Source organism: Phoxinus phoxinus (assembly GCF_949152265.1).
Source record: "Phoxinus phoxinus genome assembly, chromosome: 21".
NCBI lineage: Eukaryota > Metazoa > Chordata > Actinopteri > Cypriniformes > Leuciscidae > Phoxinus > Phoxinus phoxinus.
In genome coordinates this window covers 20,203,210-20,225,987 of record NC_136896.1, presented here as the reverse complement: position 1 = coordinate 20,225,987, position 22,778 = coordinate 20,203,210, and the positions used below count along the sequence as shown (strand labels likewise).

The 22,778-nt window shown below is 38.7% G+C and overlaps 2 protein-coding genes across 6 annotated transcripts in view; both read right to left on the bottom strand.

Moving 5' to 3' along the window:
• Positions 1–22,778, bottom strand: part of LOC306989040 (uncharacterized protein) — a gene marked incomplete at its 3' end in the record, with an annotated part of 978,518 nt that overhangs the window by 707,822 nt on the left and 247,918 nt on the right. The gene's annotated exons all lie outside the window — the stretch shown is intronic.
• pkmyt1 (protein kinase, membrane associated tyrosine/threonine 1) overlaps positions 1–22,778 on the bottom strand; it is a 170,057-nt gene that overhangs the window by 12,727 nt on the left and 134,552 nt on the right. For 2 of the 5 annotated variants that reach the window (XM_079595207.1, XM_079595208.1), the window contains exon 7: positions 5,305–5,513. The exons of 2 other annotated variants lie outside the window; for them this stretch is intronic. In XM_079595207.1, the coding sequence (XP_079451333.1) occupies positions 5,305–5,513 (209 nt within the window). The remainder of the gene's footprint in view (positions 1–5,304; positions 5,514–22,778) is intronic. One more of the 5 variants, XM_079595209.1, reaches the window with a different exon arrangement.

Below are 22,778 nucleotides of genomic sequence, written 5' to 3'. Positions count from 1 at the left end.
TGAGTACCAACTGTATGTGTATATGACTTTCTTCTTTCAGACGAATACAATTGGAAATATATTAATGAACACCCTGAGCTTCCGAGCTTCATAATGGCAGTGGATTGCAACCATCAGCTTAAAGCTCAAAAAAGTGCATCCCTCCATCATAAACGAACTCCACACGGCTATGGGGGGGGGGTTAATAAAGGCTTTCTGAAGCAAAGCAATGAGTTTGTGTAAGAAAAATAAATTATATTTAAAATTTTTATATTTAATATTTAAAAGTAAAATAACTTGCTTCCGGAAAAGAAAGTCATGTGAATATTTAAAACCCATGACCCGCCACTGTTTATAGCCACTGTATACTGTATATTAAGCATGCATTATGAGTTTTTTTTAAATTAAAAAAAAAAAAAAAAAAAAAAAAAAAAAAAATCACAAGAGCTCTTTCTTTGTTTCTTGTAGGTGCAAAGAATAGCAGCTGTTGTGGAGAAAAGATTGACAAGATGACCCGTTTTTCGGATGAGACGTTAAACCGAGGTCCTGACTTTCTGTGGTCATTAAAAATCCCAGGATGTCCTTCAAAAAAAGAGTAGACATCGGTGAAGTAATCCCTGTGACTCCAGTGATTTAACCTCAATTGTATGAAGCAACGTTAGAGCTTTGTTTGCGCAAAAAAATTAATTTACCACTTACAAAATAGCAATCTCCAGCATGCGTTCATGTAACAATGTCCGTGATGCTTTCGTGAACGCACGATGGAGATTCATATTTTGGAAATAATGAGGTATATTATGCTTTTTTTGTACAAACAAAGCACTCACATCACTTCATAAAATTGAGGTTAAACCACTGGAGTCACATGGATTACTTTAATCATGTCTTTACTACCTTTAGGGCTGTGGACAGAAATCTCTCTGATTTCATTAAAAATATCTCCACTGTGTTCCGAAAATATTACGGGTTTGGAATGTCATAAGAGTAATTAATGACTGAATTTTCATTTGTGGGTGAACTAACCCTTTAACGGCACTTTCTACATTTGTAGTGCAACAAATGCTGATTGTATTGTATAAGTGGCATTTTTACTTTTATTTTGTTGAGCTAGTATCATTCAATTCTGAACATTATTTTAAAGCTTCTGTTTGTATTTTTGTGCAGTTGGAATCACAACACTTACTGGAGCCAAGACAGATACAACAAGCATAGAGGAAAAGCAAGTGGAAAGGTTTCAGAGAAGAGGAACAACAGTCAACCCTCGTGTGTGTGCACATCTCATCTTAAATCAATATATTACGGTTTACTGTTAAAAATTATTATTTTCAGCATTTTAAAGGTTGTATCAGCGATTTCAGGCCCAAAAATAAATGATCACATTCATCTAATCTTTCCTAACGATCCGCTAGCTGCCTGCCTCATAAGCAAGCTGTCAACAAAACGTGTCTCTGTAGGCAGCCTAGGCTCTGAGATCTGCACACAAAAATGAATGGTTTCACCAACCACTCAAAACCAAAATAAACAGTGTTCCAACCAATCACCGACAGGGGCTTGGTGTTGTGAGGTTTTGCGCTCGTGCACGGCTGCACGCGAAGTCAGAGCTGAAGAAGAAGCCAGCGTCTATCAACGCTCCGACTTCGCCTGCAGCCGTGCACGAGCACAAAACCTTACAACACCCAGCCCCTGTCGGTGATTGGTTGGAACACTGTTTATTTTGGTTTTGAGAGGTTGGTGAACCATTTTTTTTGTGTGTGTGCAGATCTCAGAGCCTAGGCTCCCTACAGAGATGCAGTTTTTTGACGGCCTGCTTATGAGGCGGGCAGCTAGCGGATCGTTAGGAAAGATTTGATGAATGTGATCATTTATTTTTGGGCCTGAAATCGCTGATACAACCTTTAAATGTTAAACTATTACAACATCATCTTGGATTTTTGGGATATTTACAGGATTCTATTGGCAACTTTAGTTGCTAAGTAAATGCTGTACTTTAGTGAAATTACAAAAAAATTCTTTAAACTATATTTACAGGATTTTATTGGCAACTTTAGTTGCCAGGTAAATACTGAACTTTAGTGAGTGAAATTACAAAATATTGCTGTACAATAAACTACAAGTTTATTTCAGTTGCTGTCAAATATTTCACATACAACAATTAACTGTAAATTGCTTTACAGTATTATATTGTAATTCATTTTACAGTAATTAACAATATTTTACAGGACTATTGGCAACTTTTTTGCCAGTAAATTCCTGTAAATTCTACGTTACATTTTTACAGTGTGGAATGAAAGTGTGAATATATGAAATGAAAGTGTAGAATGAAAGTCTGAATATATGAGATAAACTCGAAAATATGGTATGAAAGTTTGAATATATGGAATGAAAGTCTGAGTAACGTTTGAATATATGGAATGAAAGTCTAAATATATGGAATTAAACTTGAATATATAGAATGAAAGTCTGAATATATGGAATGTAACTCAAAAATATGGAATGAAAGTCTGAATATATGGAATGTAACTCAAAAATATGGAATGAAAGTCTGAATATATGGAATGTAACTCAAAAATATGGAATGAAAGTCTGAATATATGGAATGTAACTCAAAAATATGGAATGAAAGTCTGAATATATGGAATGTAACTCAAAAATATGGAATGAAAGTCTGAATATATGAATAAAAGTCTGAATATATGGAATGAAAGTCTGAATATATGGAATGAAACCTGATGATTTAAAAATCAGAATAGAGATTCATAAATTCGATTACAATTACAGTAATTACAGTTTGTGTACACAGTGTAGTTACTAGGGATGGGTTAAACAATTATTAATAAAACGATTAGTTGGGCGATTATTTTATCGATTAGTCGACTAATCTAACGATTAATTGGACGATTAATATAACAATTATTTTTCTGTTGCTCGATTAATAAAAACCCTGGCCTGGACATTGCATGGCTCTGTTAATTGACATTGGCGAACTATCGGACTGAATCATGATACTGTAAGCTGGCTAACGTTAGTCTAACGTTATGTATTTGACTCGTAAACGACCACAGCATGAGTTAACGCTAACTAACAATAAGTCGTGACTCGTGAGTTAGCTAACGTTAGACCGAAAACTTTAAAAGCTACTGCAATCTGCTTGCTACTGTTAGCTAGATCTAGCAGCTGTGCACTTTTGGTGGTGCTAGGTTAGTAGCTACCGTTCACATTAGTTCAAAATCTGTTGGAACTATCTTATTTAACGATTTGAAGAAAAAAAAACATTCAATTCAATTACTTTTGATAATTGAATGACAGTAATCATAAGTAAATAATACATTGAAGGCTACATGCTGTTAAACGCAAATATTGAGAAATATTGCTTAAAAATAAGCAACCTTCTATGCACACATTATTATTAGTAGTAGTAGTAGTATTTTTAATACATGGAGATGTAGCTAAATCTATTGTACAGTAGACTAATATCATTATTTCTGTCAATTTTTTCAAAGTTAAACCGAACTTTTATTTTGACTGGTTGCCGTGAAGACCTTTGAGTTTCTGTGTGTGTATGATATGACGATAGTTTTTCTCAAAACGGTAAAATGCTCATGAAGTGACTCTCAGAGTGGCTCTGGAGATTAATTTCATCATGTCATCATATCGTGAGGCAGCAGAGACTGAAAACAGCGCGAGCATCACTTCAGTGTGTGTGTGTGCGGTAAATGAAACCGCGCGTCTGCGCCATCCATTCACACAGAGGCAAGCAGGGTTAATATTTAAATAGTCTTTTTGCAGTTTAATACACACAGACACTATATCGTGGTATAGGCTACAGTGCTCATAGTAAAAAATAGTCTGGAGCCCCGCGCTTAGATAAACACAGAAGCGACAGAAAGCAGCGCCTATTAGTGGGTACAGAATATACCCGGTACTACATAAATGCTGGTACTGTCATATTTTCAGTACCGACCGGTACTTTGACAACACTATTGGGAATTCTGTGAAGAGGTTGCCGTTTCGTCCTCCATTCTGCAATGTTTCGGTCTCCCACGTGTGTGGCGGTGGCGAGCTGTACCTCCGGGAACGTTGCAAAAAATAAAGAAGTGTCCACGAAAAAATATGATGTCGACGTAATTTTGACGTCGAATCGCCGCTAAAGCACTAGTAGTTACTAAAGAAAGTACTGGAAATATAAGGTAACTACATGGGTTAATGTTAGGTTTAGGGATGGGTTAATGTTAGGTTTAGGGATAGGTTCATGGTTAGTACCTAGTTAATTGCTATAATAAGTACATAGTATGTACATGCAGAAAAAGTGCTACCGTAAATTCCTTAGAGAATGATGCATGAAGATCTTTCAGCAACATTTTGTTTTTAAAGGGTTAGTTCACCCAAAAATGAAAATAATGTCATTAATGACTCACCCTCATGTCGTTCTAAGCCCGTAAGACCTCCGTTCATCTTCGGAACACAGTTTAAGATATTTTAGATTTAGTCCGAGAGCTTTCTGTCCGTCCATTGAAACTGTATATACAGTATACTGTCCATGTCCATAAAGGTAATAAAAACATCATCAAAGTAGTCCATGTGAAATCAGTGGGTTAGTTAGAAGTTTTTGAAGCATCGAAAATACTTTTTGGTCCAAAAATAACACAAAATAAGACTTTATTCAGCATTGTATTCTCTCCTGGGTCTGTTGTCAATCTGCGTTCAGGACTCCGCAGTGACGCTGCTGACGTAAGACGCTGCTGACGTGTTATCTGGTGCGCCCGAGCTTCGTTTACAGTCTGAGGGAGACGCACGCTATATTCAAGCTATTCTACATTGTTTGCGTGGATATAATTTTTTTAATGGTGCGTAAATGTGCATGTCGCGGATGAGACACTTTTACAGCGTGCGTTTCCCTCAGTCTATAAATGAAGCTCGGGCGCACCGGATAACACGTCATCAGCGTCTTACGCCAGCAGCGTAACTGTGAAGGATTGACAACAGACCCGGGAGAGAATACAATGCTGAATAAAGTCTTATTTTGTGTTATTTTTGGACCAAAAAGTATTTTCGATGCTTCAAAAACTTCTAACTAACCCACTGATGTCACATGGACTACTGTGATGATGTTTTTATTACCTTTATGGACATGGACAGTATACCGTATATACAGTTTCAATTGAGGGACAGAAAGCTCTCGGACTAAATCTAAAATATCTTAAACTGTGTTCCGAAGATGAACGGAGGTCTTACGGGCTTAGAACGACATGAGGGTGAGTCATTAATGACATTATTTTCATTTTTGGGTGAACTAACCCTTTAATTTGTCATTTGTGTGCATTGTACCTGTGGGTAAAGGTGGGAGAGTGTTCATGGCCGTCTGGAGGGAACACACAGTTATGAATGGGGCTTTCGGAGTCAAAGTGAATGTTGCTTACATCTGTGTCTCTCTCCCAACTCTCTCTTGGAGGAGTACAGGTTGATGAGGACTCATAGACCGAGGTAAACAGCAGATTGAGAGAAGATATAAAATTCCAACTGGCTGTGCGGAGGGACTGTTGGAGGAAAAAAAAAATCCTGTTTAACAAAACATACTTAAATAAGCTCTTAAGCTCTGTTCACACCTAGAATAATAATAATAATAATAAATATAGCTGCAAGCAGCAATCACCGGGGCCAAGCGCAAGCAAGACGACAAGACATGCCAAAGTGGCTGGGAGTGTGAGACCCACTGCAGCAAGGAGCAATTAAAGACATTTGAAGATGAATTTTGGCAAAATGGTTGAAAAATCACATACAATAACTAAAAATATGATTATCACTTTCGACCAATAGGTGGCGCAGTTACGAAACTGATGTGATGTGGTCAGAGTGAAGTGACAATGACACATACAAAGTTTGGTGTCAATATGTCAAGGCATTGCAGATATAAAGCCTGAATAGTCATTTTGGCATCATGCCTCAACTTTGCCACTGCGGTATACGAAAACGGTTTCGTCTATCGACACGAAATCCATAACTTTCACTCGGCACGGTCTGGAGATGACACGATCCGATTTTGGTGAAAATCGGACGTTCGGTCTAGGAGGAGTTTGAAAAAGTAGGTTTTAAAAGAAAATAAAGATGGCGGACAGGAACTTTGATTGACTATGGCAAAATTGGTATCTATGTTTTCAGCATAACCCAAGGAATCTATTGAGATCAGTGTCATTACTATAGGCAAATTTATTCAAAAGTTATTAGCATTTTTGGAAATTTCATTATAACTTTTGACCAAAAGGTGGCGCTGTCTCATAAATTTTTGAGTACCTTTAGGGCGTTGTACTGATGACCCATACTGAGTTTCGTAACAATACGTTCATGCGTTCATAAAATACAGCATTTTAGCACATAATTCAAAATGGCCGACAGACAAAATGGCCGATATGGGAAAATTGGATATCAGTCAACTCAACACGACGCCCTGAATCTAACGAGACCACTTTTGTGATTTTTGGACAAACCGTTCAGAAGTTATAAGCAAAAACATAAATTCTTCATATCTCCGGACCAGTAGGTGGCGCTGCGCCGAAACGCAGCATGTAGCCTCAGGTCATGCTTGTGATGACATGTACCAAATTTGGTCTGAATCCGATAAAGCGTTGTGGAGATACGGCCTTACGTCTGTTTTCGCAAGCGCTACGTAAAATTTATTTGCGCGGTATTCAAGAACGGTAATTCGAATCGACTTGAATTCCATAACTTTTGGTCGTCAAGGTCTGGAGATGATCTGGTTAATTTTTCGTGAAATTCGGAGCAACGGCCTAGGAGGAGTTCGAAAAAGTAGTTTTTTCGGAAAATTCAAAATGGCGGGAAAACTATTATGACGGAAAATGACGTCATAGGGTGCAGTCGAATCGTCGTGAGCTCAGGAATCAGAGGAAAAAAGAATTTTGTTTCTAGCCCTTGTGGTTCAAAAGTTATTAGCATAAACATGAGTGAAACTTTGGACAGCTGGTGGCGCTAGAGGGAATGAGTTGGAGACTCTAAATTCGCTATGGTGATAGTTCAGGCTGTCCTCTATCACTGTGCCAATTTGTATAAGTTTCCCGCAAACGGTTCTATAGGCTGCCATAGACGCCCAGTCGGAAGAAAAAGAAAAAGAAAAAGAAATATAGCTGCAAGCAGCAATCACCGGGGCCAAGCGCAAGCAAGACGACAAGACATGCCAAAGTGGCTGGGAGTGTGAGACCAACTGCAGCTAGGAGCAATTGAAGACATTTGAAGATGAATTTTGGCAAAATGGTTGAAAAATCACATACAATAACTAAAAATATGATTATCACTTTCGACCAATAGGTGGCGCAGTTACGAAACTGATGTGATGTGGTCAGAGTGAAGTGACAATGACACATACAAAGTTTGGTGTCAATATGTCAAGGCATTGCAGATATAAAGCCTGAATAGTCATTTTGGCATCATGCCTCAACTTTGTCACTGCGGTATACGAAAACGGTTTCGTCTATCGACACGAAATCCATAACTTTTACTCGGCACGGTCTGGAGATGACACGATATGATTTTGGTGAAAATCGGACGTTCGGTCTAGGAGGAGTTCGAAAAAGTAGGTTTTAAAAGAAAATAAAGATGGCGGACAGGAACTTTGATTGACTATGGCAAAATTGGTATCTATGTTTTCAGCATAACCCAAGGAATCTATTGAGATCAGTGTCATTACTATAGGCAAATTTATTCAAAAGTTATTAGCATTTTTGGAAATTTCATTATAACTTTTGACCAAAAGGTGGCGCTGTCTCATAAATTTTTGAGTACTTTTAGGGCGTTGTACTGATGACCCATACTGAGTTTCGTAACGATACGTTCATGCGTTCATAAAATACAGCATTTTAGCACATAATTCAAAATGGCCGACAGCCAAAATGGCCGATATGGGAAAATTGAATATCAGTCAACTCAGCACGACGCCCTGAATCTAACGAGACCACTTTTGTGATTTTTGGACAAACCGTTCAGAAGTTATAAGCAAAAACATAAATTATTCATATCTCCGGACCAGTAGGTGGCGCTGCGCCGAAACGCAGCAAGTAACCTCAGGTCATGCTTGTGACGACATGTACCAAATTTGGTCTGAATCCGATAAAGCGTTGTGGAGATACGGCCTTACGTCTGTTTTTGCAAGCGCTACGTAAAATTTATTTGCGCGGTATTCGAGAACGGTAATTCGAATCAACTTGAATTCCATAACTTTTGGTCGTCATAGTCTGGAGATGATCTGGTTCATTTTTCGTGAAATTCGGAGCAACGGCCTAGGAGGAGTTCGAAAAAGTAGGTTTTTCGGAAAATTCAAAATGGCGGGAAAACTATTATGACGGAAAATGACGTCATAGGGTGCAGTCGAATCGTCGTGAGCTCAGGAATCAGAGGAAAAAAGAATGTTGTTTCTAGCCCTTGTGGTTCAAAAGTTATTAGCATAAACATGAGTGAAACTTTGGACAGCTGGTGGCGCTAGAGGGAATGAGTTGGAGACTCCAAATTTGCTATGGTGATAGTTCAGGCTGTCCTCTATCACTGTGCCAATTTGTATAAGTTTCCCGCAAACGGTTCTATAGGCTGCCATAGACGCCCAGTCGGAAGAAAAAGAAAAAAAAGAAAAAGAAAAAGAAGAAATATAGCTGCAAGCAGCAATCACCGGGGCCAAGCGCAAGCAAGACGACGAGACATGCCAAAGTGGCTGGGAGTGTGAGACCAACTGCAGCAAGGAGCAATTGGAGACATTTAAAGATGAATTTTGGCAAAATGGTTGAAAAATCACATACAATAACTAAAAATATGATTATCACTTTCGACCAAATAGGTGGCACATTTACGAAACTGATGTGATGTGGTCAGAGTGAAGTGACAATGACACATACAAAGTTTGGTGTCAATATGTCAAGGCATTGCAGATATAAAGCCTGAATAGTAATTTTGGCATCATGCCTCAACTTTGCCACTGCGGTATACGAAAACGGTTTCGTCTATCGACACGAAATCCATAACTTTTACTCGGCACGGTCTGGAGATGACACGATCCGATTTTGGTGAAAATCGGACGTTCGGTCTAGGAGGAGTTCGAAAAAGTAGGTTTTAAAAGAAAATAAAGATGGCGGACAGGAAGTTTGACTGACTATGGCAAAATTGGTATCTATGTTTTCAGCATAACCCAAGGAATCTATTGAGATCAGTGTCATTACTATAGGCACATTTATTCAAAAGTTATTAGCATTTTTGGAAATTTCATTATAACTTTTGACCAAAAGGTGGCGCTGTCTCATAAATTTTTGAGTACCTTTAGGGCGTTGTACTGATGACCCATACTGAGTTTCGTAACGATACGTTCATGCGTTCATAAAATACAGCATTTTAGCACATAATTCAAAATGGCCGACAGCCAAAATGGCCGATATGGGAAAATTGGATATCAGTCAACTCAGCACGACGCTCTGAATCTAACGAGACCACTTTTGTGATTTTTGGACAAACCATTCAGAGGTTATAAGCAAAAACATAAATTCTTCATATCTCCGGACCAGTAGGTGGCGCTGCGCCGAAACGCAGCATGTAGCATCAGGTTATGCTTGTGATGACATGTACCATATTTGGTCTGAATCCGATAAAGCGTTGTGGAGATACAGCCTTACGTCTGTTTTCGCAAGCGCTACGTAAAATTTATTTGCGCGGTATTCGAGAACGGTAATTCGAATCAACTTGATTTCCATAACTTTTGGTCGTCAAGGTCTGGAGATGATCTGGTTCATTTTTCGTGAAATTCGGAGCAACGGTCTAGGAGGAGTTCGAAAAAGTAGGTTTTTCGGAAAATTCAAAATGGCGGGAAAACTATTATGACGGAAAATGACGTCATAGGGTGCAGTCGAATCGTCATGAGCTCAGGAATCAGAGGAAAAAAGAATTTTGTTTCTAGCCCTTGTGGTTCAAAAGTTATTAGCATAAACATGAGTGAAACTTTGGACAGCTGGTGGCGCTAGAGGGAATGAGTTGGAGACTCCAAATTTACTATGGTGATAGTTCAGGCTGTCCTCTATCACTGTGCCAATTTTCATAAGTTTCCCGCAAACGGTTCTATAGGCTGCCATAGACGCCCAGTCGGAAGAAAAAGAAAAAGAAAAAGAAAAAGAAAAAGAAAAAGAAAAAGAAGAATAAGAACGGGAACAGATACAATAGGTGCCCGCACCTTCAGTGCTTGGCCCCTAATAATAATAAGAACGCCAACAAAAACAATAGGTGCCTCCGCACTTTCAGTGCTTGGCCCCTAATAATAAGAACCGGAACGAAAACAATAGGTGCCTCCGCACTTTCAGTGCTTGGCCCCTAATAATAGGAACGCCAACAAAAACAATAGGTGCCTCCGCACTTTCAGTGCTTGGCCCCTAAAAATATAGCTGCAAGCAGCCATCACGGGGCCAAGCGCAAAAGCAGACGACGAGACATGCCAAAGTGGCTGGGAGTGTGAGACCAACTGCAGTAAGGAGCAATTGAAGACATTTAAAGATGAATTTTGGCAAAATGGTTGAAAAATCACATACATTAACTAAAAATATGATTATCACTTTCGACCAATAGGTGGTGCAGTTACGAAACTGATGTGATGTGGTCAGAGTGAAGTGACAATGACACTTACAAAGTTTGGTGTCAATATGTCAAGGCATTGCAGATATAAAGCCTGAATAGTCATTTTGGCATCATGCCTCAAATTTGCCACTGCGGTATACGAAAACGGTTTCGTCTATCGACACGAAATCCATAACTTTCACTCGGCACGGTCTGGAGATGACACGATCCGATTTTGGTGAAAATCGGACGTTCGGTCTAGGAGGAGTTCGAAAAAGTAGGTTTTAAAAGAAAATAAAGATGGCGGACAGGAAGTTTGGCTGACTATGGCAAAATTGGTATCTATGTTTTCAGCATAACCCAAGGAATCTATTGAGATCAGTGTCATTACTATAGGCAAATTTATTCAAAAGTTATTAGCATTTTTGGAAATTTCATTATAACTTTTGACCAAAAGGTGGCGCTGTCTCATAAATTTTTGAGTACCTTTAGGGCGTTGTACTGATGACCCATACTGAGTTTCGTAACAATACGTTCATGCGTTCATAAAATACAGCATTTTAGCACATAATTCAAAATGGCCGACAGACAAAATGGCCGATATGGGAAAATTGGATATCAGTCGACTCAACACGACGCCCTGAATCTAACGAGACCACTTTTGTGATTTTTGGACAAACCGTTCAGAAGTTATAAGCAAAAACATAAATTCTTCATATCTCCGGACCAGTAGGTGGCGCTGCGCCGAAACGCAGCATGTAGCCTCAGGTCATGCTTGTGATGACATGTACCAAATTTGGTCTGAATCCGATAAAGCGTTGTGGAGATACGGCCTTACGTCTGTTTTCGCAAGCGCTACGTAAAATTTATTTGCGCGGTATTCGAGAACGGTACTTCGAATCGACTTGAATTCCATAACTTTTGGTCGTCAAGGTCTGGAGATGATCTGGTTCATTTTTCGTGAAATTCGGAGCAACGGCCTAGGAGGAGTTCGAAAAAGTAGTTTTTTCGGAAAATTCAAAATGGCGGGAAAACTATTATGACGGAAAATGACGTCATAGGGTGCAGTCGAATCGTCGTGAGCTCAGGAATCAGAGGATTCTGATTCCTGAGCTCACTGTTTCTAGCCCTGTTTCTAGCTCTCTGTTTCTAGCCCTTGTGGTTCAAAAGTTATTAGCATAAACATGAGTGAAACTTTGGACAGCTGGTGGCGCTAGAGGGAATGAGTTGGAGACTCTAAATTCGCTATGGTGATAGTTCAGGCTGTCCTCTATCACTGTGCCAATTTGTATAAGTTTCCCGCAAACGGTTCTATAGGCTGCCATAGACGCCCAGTCGGAAGAAAAAGAAAAAGAAAAAGAAAAAGAAGAAATATAGCTGCAAGCAGCAATCACCGGGGCCAAGCGCAAGCAAGACGACAAGACATGCCAAAGTGGCTGGAACTGAGAGACCAACTGCAGCAAGGAGCAATTGAAGACATTTAAAGATGAATTTTGGCAAAATGGTTGAAAAATCACATACAATAACTAAAAATATGAAAAAGAAAAAAAAGAAAAAGAAAAAGAAGAATAAGAACGGGAACAGATACAATAGGTGCCCGCACCTTCAGTGCTTGGCCCCTAATAAGAACGGGAACAGATACAATAGGTGCCCGCACCTTCAGTGCTTGGCCCCTAATAAGAACGGGAACAGATACAATAGGTGCCCGCACCTTCAGTGCTTGGCCCCTAAATATAGCTGCAAACAGCCATTACGGGGCCAAGCGCAAAAGCAGACGACGAGATATGCCTACATGGCTGAAAGTGTGAGACAAACTGCAGCAAGGAGCAATTAAAGACATTTGAAGATGAATTTTGGCAAAATGGTTGAAAAATCACATACAATAACTAAAAATATGATTATCACTTTCGACCAATAGGTGGCGCAGTTACGAAACTGATGTGATGTGGTCAGAGTGAAGTGACAATGACACATACAAAGTTTGGTGTCAATATGTCAAGGCATTGCAGATATAAAGCCTGAATAGTCATTTTGGCATCATGCCTCAACTTTGCCACTGCGGTATACGAAAACGGTTTTGTCTATCGACACGAAATCCATAACTTTTACTCGGCACAGTCTGGAGATGACACGATCCGATTTTGGTGAAAATCGGACGTTCGGTCTAGGAGGAGTTTGAAAAAGTAGGTTTTAAAAGAAAATAAAGATGGCGGACAGGAACTTTGATTGACTATGGCAAAATTGGTATCTATGTTTTCAGCATAACCCAAGGAATCTATTGAGATCAGTGTCATTACTATAGGCAAATTTATTCAAAAGTTATTAGCATTTTTGGAAATTTCATTATAACTTTTGACCAAAAGGTGGCGCTGTCTCATAAATTTTTGAGTACTTTTAGGGCGTTGTACTGATGACCCATACTGAGTTTCGTAACGATACGTTCATGCGTTCATAAAATACAGCATTTTAGCACATAATTCAAAATGGCCGACAGCCAAAATGGCCGATATGGGAAAATTGAATATCAGTCAACTCAGCACGACGCCCTGAATCTAACGAGACCACTTTTGTGATTTTTGGACAAACCGTTCAGAAGTTATAAGCAAAAACATAAATTATTCATATCTCCGGACCAGTAGGTGGCGCTGCGCCGAAACGCAGCAAGTAACCTCAGGTCATGCTTGTGACGACATGTACCAAATTTGGTCTGAATCCGATAAAGCGTTGTGGAGATACGGCCTTACGTCTGTTTTTGCAAGCGCTACGTAAAATTTATTTGCGCGGTATTCGAGAACGGTAATTCGAATCAACTTGAATTCCATAACTTTTGGTCGTCATAGTCTGGAGATGATCTGGTTCATGTTTCGTGAAATTCGGAGCAACGGCCTAGGAGGAGTTCGAAAAAGTAGGTTTTTCGGAAAATTCAAAATGGCGGGAAAACTATTATGACGGAAAATGACGTCATAGGGTGCAGTCGAATCGTCGTGAGCTCAGGAATCAGAGGAAAAAAGAATGTTGTTTCTAGCCCTTGTGGTTCAAAAGTTATTAGCATAAACATGAGTGAAACTTTGGACAGCTGGTGGCGCTAGAGGGAATGAGTTGGAGACTCCAAATTTGCTATGGTGATAGTTCAGGCTGTCCTCTATCACTGTGCCAATTTGTATAAGTTTCCCGCAAACGGTTCTATAGGCTGCCATAGACGCCCAGTCGGAAGAAAAAGAAAAAAAAGAAAAAGAAAAAGAAGAATAAGAACGGGAACAGATACAATAGGTGCCCGCACCTTCAGTGCTTGGCCCCTAAATAGCTGCAAGCAGCAATCACCGGGGCCAAGCGCAAGCAAGACGACAAGACATGCCAAAGTGGCTGGAAGTGTGAGACCAACTGCAGCAAGGAGCAATTGAAGACATTTAAAGATGAATTTTGGCAAAATGGTTGAAAAATCACATACAATAACTAAAAATATGATTATCACTTTCGACCAATAGGTGGCGCAGTTACGAAACTGATGTGATGTGGTCAGAGTGAAGTGACAATGACACTTACAAAGTTTGGTGTCAATATGTCAAGGCATTGCAGATATAAAGCCTGAATAGTGATTTTGGCATCATGCCTCAACTTTGCCACTGCGGTATACAAAAACGGTTTCGTCTATCGACACGAAATCCATAACTTTTACTCGGCACGGTCTGGAGATGACACGATCCGATTTTGGTGAAAATCGGACATTCGGTCTAGGAGGAGTTCGAAAAAGTAGGTTTTAAAAGAAAATAAAGATGGCGGACAGGAAGTTTGGCTGACTATGGCAAAATTGGTATCTATGTTTTCAGCATAACCCAAGGAATCTATTGAGATCAGTGTCATTACTATAGGCAAATTTATTCAAAAGTTATTAGCATTTTTGGAAATTTCATTATAACTTTTGACCAAAAGGTGGCGCTGTCTCATAAATTTTTGAGTACCTTTAGGGCGTTGTACTGATGACCCATACTGAGTTTCGTAACGATACGTTCATGCGTTCATAAAATACAGCATTTTAGCACATAATTCAAAATGGCCGACAGCCAAAATGGCCGATATGGGAAAATTGGATATCAGTCAACTCAGTATGACGCCCTGAATCTAACGAGACCACTTTTGTGATTTTTGGACAAACCGTTCAGAAGTTATAAGCAAAAACATAAATTATTCATATCTCCGGACCAGTAGGTGGCGCTGCGCCGAAACGCAGCATGTAGCCTCAGGTCATGCTTGTGATGACATGTACCAAATTTGGTCTGAATCCGATAAAGCGTTGTGGAGATACGGCCTTACGTCTGTTTTCGCAAGCGCTACGTAAAATTTATTTGCGCGGTATTCGAGAACGGTAATTCGAATCAACTTGAATTCCATAACTTTTGGTCGTTAAGGTCTGGAGATGATCTGGTTCATTTTTCGTGAAATTCGGAGCAACGGCCTTGGAGGAGTTCGAAAAAGTAGGTTTTTCGGAAAATTCAAAATGGCGGGAAAACTATTATGACGGAAAATGACGTCATAGGGTGCAGTCGAATCGTCATGAGCTCAGGAATCAGAGGAAAAAATAATTTTGTTTCTAGCCCTTGTGGTTCAAAAGTTATTAGCATAAACATGAGTGAAACTTTGGACAGCTGGTGGCGCTAGAGGGAATGAGTTGGAGACTCCAAATTTGCTATGGTGATAGTTCAGGCTGTCCTCTATCACTGTGCCAATTTTCATAAGTTTCCCGCAAACGGTTCTATAGGCTGCCATAGACGCCCAGTCGGAAGAAAAAAAAGAAAAAGAAGAAGAATAAGAACGGGAACAGATACAATAGGTGCCCGCACCTTCAGTGCTTGGCCCCTAATAAGAACGGGAACAGATACAATAGGTGCCCGCACCTTCAGTGCTTGGCCCCTAAATAAGAACGGGAACAGATACAATAGGTGCCCGCACCTTCAGTGCTTGGCCCCTAATAAGAACGGGAACAGATACAATAGGTGCCCGCACCTTCAGTGCTTGGCCCCTAATTAGTATAGCTGCAAGCAGTGAGGGGCCAAGCACACTAACTGTAAAAAATACTAATTAAAAAAATCTGTAGATGATTATAGGCAAAATGGTTGCAAAATCATAAATACAACCACTTGTTATATGATTTCATTGCCAATCACTTTTGACCAATAGGTGGTGCTATTACCAAATTTATATGGTCTGGTCAGTGAGGGCTGTGGAGTGAAAATAACACAAAATTAGGTGTCAACATGGCAAAGCCCTCAGATTCAGTTTGGCATCATGCAATCAAATTAGTTGACACATTAAATGATAATAGTTTTGTCTATCAAAATGAAATAGTTTTTGCTGGCATGGTCTGAAGATGATATTAGTTGAATTTGGTGAAAATCGGACCAATGATCTAGGGGGAGTTAAAAAAAGTAGTTTTTCAATGTAATTCAAAATGGTGGACAGCAAATTTGATACCATGCCATAATTGGTATCATTGTTCTCGGAAAGACTGAAGGACTCTATCAAGACCGTTTCAATAACTTAGCTAATTAGCATCAGCTAATGCTCAGCTTCATTACAATAGGCAAAAATATTCAAAAGCTATTGGTATTTTTTTAAATTTAATTATGCTTTTTGACTACAAGGTGGCACTATAACTAAATGTACATGTAACGCATCGTGCAGAAGACACAAACTGAGTTTCGTAATGATACGGCAATGCGTTTGTAAAATATATCATTTTATGACAAAATTCTAAATGGCCAAAGCCCATAAACTGGATAATTTTGTGATTTTTGCACAAACTATTTAACCCTCTGGTTTCAATTTTTGTTTGGAAAGGCAATATGCAGGTGGGGGTGAATGATCCAACAAGGTCATGAATAATGTCCTAATTCACACCTGGGAGAAGACAAAGACCTGCTAATGCTGCATACTAATGAGCTTTCATTCAGGTGTCACTGAGCCACAAGAAAGAATGCAAAGACAACACACACACATATATAGATACATACATACATAGGCCTATATATATAGTAGTGGTGTAACGATTCATTCATTTTCTCGATGCATCGATGACAAATCCTGCCGATGCATATGCATCGATCTTGAAACATGGATTTTTGAATCGTGAATCGTTTGTTTCTGTCAATAATCGATTTTATATTTAAAAAACGAATGAATCGCGATTATATAACGAATATAGATAATTAAAAAATATATATATAAATCTTAAATTAGTTGCATCTGCAACATAGTGTGCCCTCACTGCTGCGGCGCAGTGGATTACGTCACTAATCTTCAATTCGCGCCTGTTTGCTGTCATTTGAATAAACGCAGCAGTGCACAATGGAGGGCAATGAAGAAGGAGAAATTTGCAAGGCACCAGCCAACATGAGATCAAAGGTTTGGGATTACTTCGGTTTTCACAAAGTAAATGGAAAGATTGACAAGTCTGTTGCAGTTTGCAGACATTGTAAATCTGAGTTAAAATACTTTGGAAATACAACAAACCTTAGCAACCATCTCCGCAGACGCCATGCCATTAAGATAGTATAGTATTTCAGCTAGTATTTCAGGGTCAGATGTGAGAAGTGCTACTCCTAACCTATTTGGTCAACTTCAGATTCTTCCCTGAAAACACCCATCGTGCTAAAGCAATAACTATCCCAATAAGGATATGCGCCCCTTTAGCGTGGTGGAAAACACTGGTTTCCGAGAAATGATAAACACGTTAGAACCAAGATACAAAATACCCAGCCGTCAGTTTTTCAGTGAAAAATGCATCACGGAATTGTATCGGTCTACGAAAGAGGAGCTACAGCTCAAGCTTTCTCAATCTGTCCATGTTGCCCTCACGACTGATTCTTGGACGTCGTGTTCGACAGAGTCGTATGTGACAATTACCGCACATCTGATTTCCATGAACTGGCAAATGCAGAGCTTCGTTCTTCAAACAAGGACTCTAAACAAAGCCCACACTGGCAAAAACATTGGAGAATTGCTGCGTGATGCCTGCTCCGAGTGGACAATTGCAGACAAGAGTCCTGCTCTTGTAACTGATAACGCCCGCAATATGATTGTTGCAGGTAAAGTTGCTGGATTTACCCCCCACATCACCTGCTTTGCACACACTCTAAACCTGATGTCTCAAAAGGCCATGAAAGTTAGCAGTGCAGAGCGATTGTTGGGCAAAACTTGGCAACGCTTATGTCAAAGTGTGAAGAACAACAACCAACCGTGTCTGTGATTGCGCCTCTGCAGGCTAAACTACTCAAACATCTCGAGCCATGCGAGGACGATACAGACATGACTCGAGAAATGAAATCAGCAATGACAACGGACTTTTCATCCCGGTATACGAACTCCCGCGACATTCTGCTTAAAGGTAAGATGTCTCTCTAATTGTCGAAAGCAAAAGTATTGCAAATGCACTTGTGCATTTGTAAGTGCATTTGCTTTGTATTTGTTTGTAATGTTGTTGCTTGTATTAAAACGTTTAATAGCACAACATTGTTCATAGTTTTCGTTTTGACTTGGTAACAACTAATAGTATTTTTTTGTTGTTGCTAGCATCTGCATTGGACCCCCGCTTCAAAGGGCTACCCTTTCTAGAAAACGAAGAAAGAGAATTTGTCTTCAATAAACTTACTGTTGATGCCACACACAGTGTATGTTTGCAACTTCCCTTATTTTCATGAACGAAATGCTGGCTAATTAACTAGACTGTGTTAAGGATTATAAGATTATAATATGATGGTCCTAAATAGTACTTGGCTTGTTTTAGTGAAATTATTGACTTGACTGGTGTTCGTATATATTTCATTTTGTTACAGATTCAAGTGGAACAGCAGGAGGATGCAGTTGAAGAGAAACCACCAGACACAGCTGAAGAAGGTATTTATTTGAATAACTTAAAATAATTTGTTAATAATAAGTCATCTGTTTAAATTTAAAGGGAATACTGTAGCATAAAAGTTTGGGATGCATTTGTAATTCAAAATGTATTTAAGGACAAGAAATGAGATGCAAAGTACAAACAACTTTTTCATCATGTTTCCATCAATCTAATTGATTTTCTTTTTCAGATGAGATGTGTCCTGCAAAAAAAATGAAAGCTATGGATTTGCTCTTCGGCAACATCTTTCAAGCAGGTGCCAGAGACCTGTCCACTATCAAGGTCCGCTAGCGTGGTCAGCAGAGACAAGGTGCTCAAATACAGATCCATGGTTCCTCTGCCACTGACTGAAAATGCACTGGACTGGTGGAAGTCCCATGAGACAGAACTACCAATCCTTGCAAATCTGGCAAGAAGTTCTCTTTGCATTCCTGCTACCAGTGTGGCCTCAGAGAGAGTTTTCAGCACAGCAGGAGACATAGTGTCTTCTCAAAGAAGCAGTTTAAGACCAAATTGTGTTGATCAATTAATATTTTTGAAAAAAAAATCTCAAGTAGATGGGGTTAGAAAAAAGCAAGTCATATAGCCATTTGTTTGTTCAAATTTGTCTTACTGCACTCACCACCGTTTTAATCGCACTCTGTGTGGTATTACTGCACGTTGGACTTGGCCTGTTGTATTTCTGCACTTGCTGTATTTACACACTTTAAATACTTTGCTGTATTTACACACTTTGCTGTTACACACTTTAAATACTTTGCTGTATTTACACACTTTGCTGTTACACACTTTAAATACTTTGCTGTATTTACACACTTTGCTGTATTTACACACTTTGCTGTATTTCCTAAATGTTCAGGAAATGTATGCAATGTTTACAATAAAAGCACTCATGGTGCATTGAATATGTAGAAGTAGTATTATTTTTCTTGGTTTACTTGCCTTAATGTATTTTGAGTCTTAAGAAGTTAAGCTAAGAAGTTAAGTTAAACTGAAGTCCTTAATTTCCCAAAAAATAATTTTATTTGCTCAGATGCAGATTTTTTCTAAAATTTACAGAACAGAATCGTTAATAATCGAATCGAATCAAATTTAATTGTTAATCGAATCGAATCGTTCTGATTTCCTAAAATCGTTTTTGAATCAAACCGAAAACCTCTGAATCGTGAATCGAATCGATTCGCTGTCTACCCAAAGATTCACAGCCCTAATATATAGGCTATATATATATATATTACTACAGAATTGGTTCAGAGTTGGAAACATCTTGAAAAAAAGTGTATTTCTCCACAAACTGTGTATGCTTGCAAATTGTATAATATCCAAGGTAAACATTTCTAGTAATTGTGCAGTTAATTCTCATTTGTATTTTCAGAAAGTTTTGGATGTAGGCTCTCCCCAAATTTGTCACTAATAAAACTAATAATTTAAAGAGAAGGCTTATATTGACCTTTTAAGATTTTGTTTGCACCTTGTAAATTAGGTTTTGATGTGGCAGTAAAACTTTATAATCTATCCAAAACGAAATGTTGTCTTTCATATTTTGTCTGTAACATAGGCCTATCGTCTTTTATAATATATATTAGGGCATAAATGTTAATTTGCAGTTTAATATGTTGCTTATACAAAGACATTTTATTTCAACGTATTCAGTCGATTTTTACTCATCTCAGTAGGCAATATAGATAGTTTCATTCACACGCAGACAAACGCGAGCTGTAGTAAACAACAACATGAATATGCGTCGTGCATTCATTCAAACACAGAAACGCAATTCAAATTTAAACAGTCTTTTGCGGTTTACAGACACCATTTCATATCGCGATTAGAACAAAGCACTTACTGATCTGCAGCAGGAACCGTTGTTAGGCTAGCCTACTCCAGCACGTTTGAGGTAAAATTTCCAGGATTATCACGATATTATTATTCCTCACAGCGAGTGTGTTTTCCAGCTGTTGTGGGCGTTGACTGGTTTGCATGTGTTGCTTCAGATCTGCGTTTGAATAGCACGCGCGCTCTCCATGGGCGTGTCACATTAGCAGAGTAATGAGGTGAGAGAACGATAATGAGAACGGCTGATCTCTCGCTCTTTTTATATAGATTGCATAAACAGAATATTTGTTTTAGTTTTGAATTAGATAATTTAAAACTACACACTTATATGATTATAGAGATATATAGCTCATGTCTGAGTGAATAGTATTCGTTGAGTTTTGTTTAAGTTTAGAGACGTGCACTAGAAAAAAAGTTCACGGAGACGGAGAGGCAGAAAGCACTCCCTGTTTACCTTCTTTATTTCGATTTTAAGTGAACCCATAAATAAGAAGACATTTAACAGTTTATTTTTTCATATTTCTTAAGTCTGTATGACAAAAAATTACGGGAGTATTTTAAGTCTATTTTGCTGCTATGTGAAAAAAAACGAGGAAAACGCGCCGGCGCGTTTTTGGTCCCCAGAGGGTTAAAAGTTAAAAAACGAAAAAATGCTATTTCAATTTTTTCCTAACAAATAGATGGCGCTGTGACATAATTGTGCAAATACTCTTAGGTCATGCTTGTGATGACGTACAAAGGTTAATCTCAATACGCTAAAGGGTTGCAGAGATATAACATCACATCTATTTTGGTGTTTTTTGTAGAATTTGTTCACACATTTTTTGAGAAAGGTTTGACTAATCAACTTCCATCATTTTTAATCAACATGGTCTGAAAATGATCTGACATTTTTTGTGTGAAAATCAGATCAATGGTCTAGGATAGCGTTTTTCATCTGGGGAGTACAGAGAACATGTGTTTAGGTGTTTTTGGGGGTGTTTGTTAAAAAGTAAAGTTAAACCAAAGAATTACAAATTCCAAATCCAGATGTCCTGTAGCGCAAGTGTGTTTATTACATGGCAAAACAGTCAACCTCTGAGGTAATTGTTGATAACAGTTCTGTAAAGTCAGTCTGTTTGGAGGCCTGTGTAGTGTTACAAATGTATTAAATGTTTAATTTAGATTCCAATACAATCGTATATAAACTGAGAAAGTTATGTACCTTGAATGTAGCATTTAAGATAATATCAACTGAGACTCCTGTCATGTCCTCTTTATTGTGAGTTAAATTACCTTTGTCCTTTGCCCTGGCCCAGTGGTTGACTAGTTTAGCTGATTGGATCATTTGACTGATGAGATCAAGAAATCTCTTTGTAAAAGAGCTGACTCATGCAGGCCACTGCATTTACAGACTTTGTTCTCATCAATGTAAATCCATCCCCCTTAGAAGGTATATAAATTACAATGTAAACTGCTTTAGATTCAGACTGTTTTGACGAACTGCAGCCGCGCTCAAAGAATAACTTCTGCTTGAACGTGATCCAAACGTCTCCTGGTCTCTGCTTAGAAGGAAAAGTTTCCTACAGTTTTGGTGCCATGACCCGGATAGAGCTATTCACTGAGATCTGACTGAGTTCCAGCTTCCTCACCTGAATCCAGCAAGCTCAAACAAAGATCTGCTTTCCAGGCTGCATCTTTTGGAATCCAGAGCAAAACTTCCAGCTGAACAAAGATATCCAGACTGAATCTTTCTGTACAACCAAGGTTTGGTGAGTGCGACTATCCAAAAGAACCTTTAAGACCAGTACAAATTCTCTTGTATTCTCTGCGCCGTCAGAAAAGAGTTAACAGACAGCTGCAGGGTTTGGTTAACTAAAGTTATCCTCTAAAGTTTTTCTTTTAGAGATGAAAGTTATCCTCTGTTTTTAGACAGGGAAGGTTAACATTATGTGCTAATATTGGTTACCCTCTGTTTCAAGCAGGGAAGGTTAGCATTACGTGCTAATATTTTGTTATCCTCTACGTTTGCTAGAGACGGTTCATCCTCTTTAAAGTTAGGGAATGTTTATTCTTTGCTTTACCAGAGAAGTTGATTTATCCTATGTGTAGTCATATAAGTTTAATCATCTGTTCAGGCAGGGAAGGTTAGAATTATGTGCTAATATTTTAGTTTATCCTCTGTTTTCTTGTTAGGCAGGGAAGATTAGCGTAAATTGCTAATATTTTGGTTTATCCTCTGTTCACAGAGAATAATTAGAATTACGTGCTAGTTATTTTGTCTATCCTCTGTTTCACAGAGAAGGTTAGCATTACGTGCTAATATTTTGTTGATCAGAGAAGTTTTAGGTTTTTTTTGGTTGTGTGGTAACAAAGAAACATCACAAAATGGTTAGAAAAAAATGCTAGACTGATCCCCACAACTGAAAAAAATGGTCTAGTGGCTCCTTTGTGATCAGACAGCGTATTCAAATCACTGTTAGGAGTACAAATGAACCTAATAGTCACT